Source organism: Hypomesus nipponensis, chromosome 6, assembly GCF_054491055.1.
Source record: "Hypomesus nipponensis isolate SF chromosome 6, ASM5449105v1, whole genome shotgun sequence".
In the NCBI taxonomy this organism is placed as follows: Eukaryota; Metazoa; Chordata; class Actinopteri; order Osmeriformes; family Osmeridae; genus Hypomesus; species Hypomesus nipponensis.
The window spans coordinates 10,282,167-10,288,288 of record NC_140366.1 but is presented as its reverse complement, the minus strand read 5'-3'; the positions used below and the strand labels follow the sequence as shown (position 1 = coordinate 10,288,288).

The window sequence follows — 6,122 nt, the reverse complement described above, 5'->3', positions numbered from 1 at the left end:
TTTGATCCCTGGGCATTGATGTACGCTATGCCCACATACATACATCAACCAGTAAATACATTACACATAGGCGCACATCTGTTCTTTATTTTCTTTGTTTTATGTGTTTGTGTGATTCGAGCATTGCACACTTCCTATTATGGTTGATTGGGGGTAATTTGGTAGGTACCAGGTCCCTAGGAAGAGCAGGGGGGATGTGTTAAAGCAATTGTTTAGTTAGTTGTTGATATGGCTTTTTCCACCCCCCACATGTGGAGGGACATATACTCCATGTCTGTAGGGAGAGGGGGGTCTTGCTTGGTGTGCTCAGACATGTGTCGGTGTCTTTGTTGGGAACAATAAAAGAGAGATGAACTCTACCCACAACTCCTTGTGCTTTGCTGGGCGGTCCCTCACACTCATTAAGTCTTCCGTGTGCTTTTATTGAGCTCTTAGCAGACTTACAGCTCCGTAGTAAAAAACCCATGCACAACACAGAGGCAAAATCAGCATCCTAATCAACATTGAATCCTCATCAACATTGATATTGAAATGCAACAACCGACACAGCAGTACTGTACATGGTCAACTGGTCCTGCTTGGTTGGTGTGTCTAAATCCTAGCTTTCACAGGCAAATATGGGGCATGTTGCTCTCCCTCATATTAAGAGTAAAATGGCACAGTGGCACCTCACAGCAAGAATGTCCTGGGTTTCTGATTCCGGCTTGGGGCGCTGTTTGGGGTTCAGGTGGGCAGTCTCAAAGGTTTTTCTGCTTAGAGTTTGATTGTGCTCACAAATGGTTTCCTCGCATGGAACCACAATAAAAACATGTGAACAATTGCTATCCGGCCCACATCCCTGACCAGGCATTAGGTGAGCACTTGGACTTGGACTCTGGTCACATTGATGAGACTGATCATTCCTCCTTTAGCTGCCCACAGAGAATGGACAACAGAATGGGAAAATGGCACATTTCTATTCACATTACACTCCCTATGAGCGTGTGTGTGTGTATGTGTGTGTGTGCGTGTGTGTATGTGTGTGTGTGTGTGTGTGTGTGTGTTAAACATTTATGAGACGAAAGCATAGCCTTGTGACAACGACTGCCTGACTCAAGGGCTTTTCTTTTGAAAAACCTCTACACATTGTCACCCGGAAGTACTCTCTTCATGTGGTTAAAATGAAAAGGGAGAAGATAATCGAGTAGTGAAATAGCGTAGCTCCTGGGTGTAATTATGTTTGCGCAAAAATATACTGCTGTATCACACGTAAATTATGTTCTGCATCTACGTATACAGATCGCATACAGTTAAATTACTAGCGGTGACATTTGAGCTAAAGCAGCTTTTAGAAGGATAGAAAGCCATATGCACGTAACTAGCTTGTGTTTGCTAACTTATTAAAGTTGACTTACATTGTACAGATTTTAAGCGTATCCGCGCAGTTTAGTGCATATTTGTAGGCTGAGTAAGGGAGCCTATTGTATATAATGCAGATACTCAAAATATTGCAGAAAGTAAACCGAACACTTGCCTGCCCTTTCCAATCACTGTCATCAGGTATGAGATCAAGGTCAAACGATTCAGTATTTTGTATATTCTAGCCTATATTATTATATATGTATGTTCTGTATTGTTATACTATGGCCATACATTTGACAGATTTGGTGTTTGTTCCTCCCAAATATAAACGCCACAGTGAGATGGAGTGTGGCACAGAGCAGAGCCTGCTCCAGCAGTTCAACAACAGAGGAACGTGTCCCAAGAAATGCAGTGCTCCGACATCTAACCTCCAAAATCAAAGCCACGGGTCCAATTCCAGTTGCCGAGTATATGAGGGAGGTTCTTACCAACCCAGTCACGGTAAACAACCAACTCTTTTATCTGACAAAACTCATTCACTGTAGATGGCATTGATATACTTTTCTAATTAGCCTACTTTTTGTCCAGGGTTATTATGTCCGGAATGATATGATACGATCGGATGGGGATTTTATCACATCACCTGAAATTAGCCAGATCTTTGGAGAGGTATGTCAACACAGAGATGCAGGCTTCTTAACCAAGAGGCATTAAACTTGACCAACCGACCCACACTACTCATCCCATTACTTATACCACAGTTTGCCTCTACTCTTTCTGTAGCTGCTGGGGGTTTGGTGTTTGAGTGAGTGGATAGCAGCAGGCAAGCCCAGCCAGTTCCAGGTGGTTGAGTTTGGACCAGGCAGAGGCTCACTGGCCAGTGACATACTAAGGGTACGTACCTTCTCAGTGGTGCTGTCATGTCTGTTAATTACCAACAGAGGGAGCCATATTCCTGCATTATCCTCGAGCAGTGAAACTGTACTTTTCATTTGCTACTCCAACTGGTGTGCCCCTTTGTCTGTATGTGTGTGTGTGTGTGCGTATCTAGGTGTTCAGTCAGCTGAGGCCAGCCTTAGGCGGGGCAGCAGTTTCAGTCCACCTGGTGGAGGTGAGTCCTGGGCTCAGCCAGATCCAGGCCCAGTGTCTGACAGGCGACGGGAGCCAGGCAGCGGCCAGCGAGGATGAGGCCGTGTACCGGCACGGCACCACCACCACAGGCCTCCCCATCTCCTGGTACCGCCGGCTGGACGACGTGCCCAGGGGTACACTCCACCATTATGCCTGGAACTAGCCTTACACGTCATCTAGTTTGTTATAGGATAGAAACATATATATATGGTTGTTTATTATTTTTCTTTGGTCAGTTCAATTTTCTTTCCTTTAAACAGGGTTCAGCATCTACCTCGCCCATGAGTTCTTTGATGCATTACCCATTCATAAATTTCAGGTATATTTGCTTGCCCACCGTTTTGATGAATAGTAGGTTGGATTGAGCACTGTGTAAAGACAACTCACAAAGTCATGATGAGCCATGTGCTGAAGCGTGTGCTGTGACTGGCTCAGAGGACAGAGAAAGGCTGGAGGGAGGTGATGGTGGATATCGAACCGGAGGAGCCGGACAAGCTGAGGTTTGTCCTCGTGCCAGGTCCCACTCTGGCCTCCTCTACCCTCATACAAGTGAGTGCTGGTTCACTTTTGGTCACGAAAGCCGCTTTTTTAAAGGACCACATTTATTCCCTAATTTAGAGTGTTTAAATCCAACTCTGATGTTCTCAGATACTGTTTCAAAGAATAACAGAAAAGTTCCTCTTGTCGGTTGAGCCCTCGTTAAAGTATTAGTACTGTGTAGTGGCTTCCCAACAGCCCTTTTGCTCGGTGCTATGCATCTGTGTAGCTTCTGGCTTTTATTACCCCCTGTTTATGCACTAGATATACAGTACCAACCTATTTGATCTGGCTTTTCTGGAAGAGCAAGACACTTTGAACGCTCTGCCAGCGGCTTACATCATGAGTAAGAACCGTGGTGAAGCCCCCTGCTTTTACAATCCTGGCTAATGGGGCTTCGGCGCAAGCTTGCACATCTCAGGTTCCAGGCAGGCCTCAGCTAACCTCAAACCCAGACTGGACCCAGAATGGCCGGTTAAAAAGCCGTCCATAATCTTATCTGCTGCGCCCTCAACTCTGTGGATTAATGGGGTTTCCATTAGAGGTAGATAGAGGCTTTAATGCCTCTAGAAAGCCCCCCCCCACACACACACACACACGCACGGCACACACACACTCCCCTGTCCCAAAGACTTCAAACGTGTCTGTGGCAGACTGTCCCACCCTAGCAAGCCCCTCCTCTCCTCCTCTTAGCTTTGTTGCTCGGGGGGCTTGGAGCTGGTGCTAAGTGGAGATGAATTGGAAGTGAAGTCATGTATGATTGATGATGTGTGTGTGTGTGCTCTATGTACAGACAGAGGTAAACAGTCCCCCTCTGACACCCTTCACCCCCCAGGCAGATGAGAAGAGGCGGCACGTGGAGGTCTGCCCGGAGGGCGGTGTCGTCATCCAGCGCCTGGCCAATCGGATTGCGGAGGATGGGGGCGCCGCACTGATTGCCGACTATGGGCACGATGGCACCAAGATGGACACGTTCCGAGTAAGTGTCCGGAATCTTTCCACATCCTAGGAGGGTGTGCGGTAAAGTGATTAGCAGAAGCTGCAGAACTCAAGGAAACAGGAAGAGGAAGCAGGCATGTTGGCTCTCTGCTGATGACACACGGAACCCAGGGTCAACTGCCCTCCGGTTCTGTCCCTTGACTCCTCCCCCCACCCGCCCCCATCTGTCACTCATTAGGCATGGTGGGCTCTGCGTGGCTGTGCAGCTCCGGGACTCACTATGAAATGGTGTGTGTGTGTTTGTGTTTAGAGGGGGGAGGGGATCAAACCAACCAAACAACCCCCCGCTTCCCCAGACACATTGCGGGGGAAGCACACAGACGCATCTGTGAACAAGACAAGCCCGACATGAATCAGACACGCACAAAGCCTCATCGCGAAGCACTCCATTCATATACAGCGCACCGTTTACTACAGAGTTTTTCACAAAACGCCACTTTAGAACTGGAATGTTTTGCAAGCGTGTACAAGTTGGATGAAAAATAAATAAAAGAACAAGCCCGCTAGTTGAAAGTCTGTTTCATCTTGTTTTCCTCTTCTCGTCTTTCCTGCCCAGGGGTTCCGAAGCCACCAGCTCCATGACGCCCTCGCGTCCCCGGGCTCAGCCGACCTCACGGCCGACGTGGACTTCAGCTACCTGAGGAGGATGGCAGGAGACACGGTGGTCTGCCTGGGCCCCGTCTCCCAGAGGAACTTCCTGAAGAACATGGGCATCGACACTCGCCTGCAGGTGGGCACATGAACCCTGCGGATGAAAACATGCCTTTGGAACTCGGGTCGTTCTCACGCTGTCCTTAACGCTTCCACTGCTCCTCAGGTTTTGCTGAGGAACTGCGCCGAGCCGGCCGCCAGAGCCCAGCTGGTCCAGGGCTACGACATGCTGACCAACCCCAAGAGAATGGGGGACAGGTTCCAGTTCTTCAGCCTGCTCGACCGCAGGCGGCTCACCAGACCAGAGCAGCCTGACGTGGAGAAGAAGAAGCCTCCGGCCCCTCTTCCTGTGGCTGGCTTCAGTGAGCTCAGCTTCTCCTGAGAGGGGAGAGGGGGGGCAGGAGCACAGGCTCCCCAGGCTGTTGACTGTCATGATGGCACTGAGGGATCACGTATCTTGATTGTTGTCATGAAGCCCTAATCTGGAGGAATGATCCCTGAGGAACACGAGCTACATGAATGAGGGGAGGTCCTGATTGGGGATACTGAGCCATACTCGTTTCCCGTGTGTCCTAATCCATGCATTCAGCAATGCATGGCGGAGACGGCTTCTGGAGGCTGTAGGAGTTGATGTCATCCAAGGTCACAGAGTTCAGAGCTAAGCAGTGGACCTGCTTCATGCGCTCCCATAGGCTGAGATCAGTCATCTGCACACATGGTGAACTGTCTCCACATCTTGAAGTCATTTGATGCAGTGTGTGGAAGAAGGGGAATTGCCATCCTCTGTTTTCCTCTGCCAGGCGCTCCTTCGTTGCTCCAGTAGCAATTAAAAGATACTATTACACAGGGCGATTACCAGAGCCCAAATAACTAGCAGTCAGACTAAGGGGTGCTAATGTAGAGCTATCATGTTTAAGACGGATCATTAAAGATCATTACAAAATGTCCATGCGTGTGTCTTAAAACGCCCTTTGTCTCGGGTTAAATGAACATTCTAAGTATTTTCTTTCTTTGGAACGTGTTAATTCGATCAAGAGCTAAATGTTTTGACAGTGTATTGTTTGTTGCCGTGTTCATTTTCCCCTCCATGTGTCTACGAAAAGAGAATAGAATGTTTTTCCTGCTTAAACTTGTGGATAGTTTGGCTGCCTGTTTTTGGGACTTGGCCTTGAACATGTGGTGCTGTCATTACACAGCAGTAGTTAGCCATTTTCTTCCCCACAAACTGCTCTGTTGGGCTAGCATGTGGCACAGCGACTTTTAACAGGCTCCACTGGCACTTGGTGAAATTTGGGTTTAATTGCCCAAATTACATAGCTACGATTGAAGTCGGTTCTCCCCAAGTTGTCTTCCCCCTCAGTTTACTAATTAAATTAGGTAGACAGTCAGCAAAACTCTGTGAAAAAAATGAATTAATTCATACCGGAATTAATTCATACCGGTTATCAAAGACTGACATTGAA

General features: G+C 48.1%; 1 protein-coding gene across 2 annotated transcripts; it reads left to right on the top strand.

Annotated features, from left to right (window-relative positions):
- Positions 1 to 1,160: 1,160 nt before the first annotated feature.
- ndufaf7 (NADH:ubiquinone oxidoreductase complex assembly factor 7) lies at positions 1,161 to 5,791 on the top strand. Of its 2 annotated transcripts, none has more exons than XM_084700841.1 (10): positions 1,161 to 1,539; positions 1,679 to 1,842; positions 1,930 to 2,010; positions 2,125 to 2,235; positions 2,393 to 2,606; positions 2,733 to 2,791; positions 2,908 to 3,021; positions 3,845 to 3,988; positions 4,565 to 4,738; positions 4,826 to 5,791. In XM_084700841.1, exons 1-10 carry the CDS (start codon positions 1,470 to 1,472, stop codon positions 5,039 to 5,041), a joined length of 1,347 nt encoding a protein of 448 aa, XP_084556967.1. In that variant the 5' UTR covers positions 1,161 to 1,469; the 3' UTR covers positions 5,042 to 5,791. The 2 variants fall into 2 exon arrangements, with proteins under 2 accessions (XP_084556967.1, XP_084556966.1); XM_084700840.1 differs by having other exon boundaries at positions 3,803 to 3,988.
- Positions 5,792 to 6,122: the final 331 nt, after the last annotated feature.

Coding starts and splice junctions, on each gene's coding strand:
- ndufaf7 (XM_084700840.1), top strand. CDS start 1,470: ATGCAGATACTCAAAATATTGCAGAAAGTAAACCGAACACTTGCCTGC. Junction 2,011..2,124: donor TTAGCCAGATCTTTGGAGAG/GTATGTCAACAC, acceptor CTCTTTCTGTAG/CTGCTGGGGGTTTGGTGTTT. Junction 2,792..2,907: donor TACCCATTCATAAATTTCAG/GTATATTTGCTT, acceptor TGACTGGCTCAG/AGGACAGAGAAAGGCTGGAG.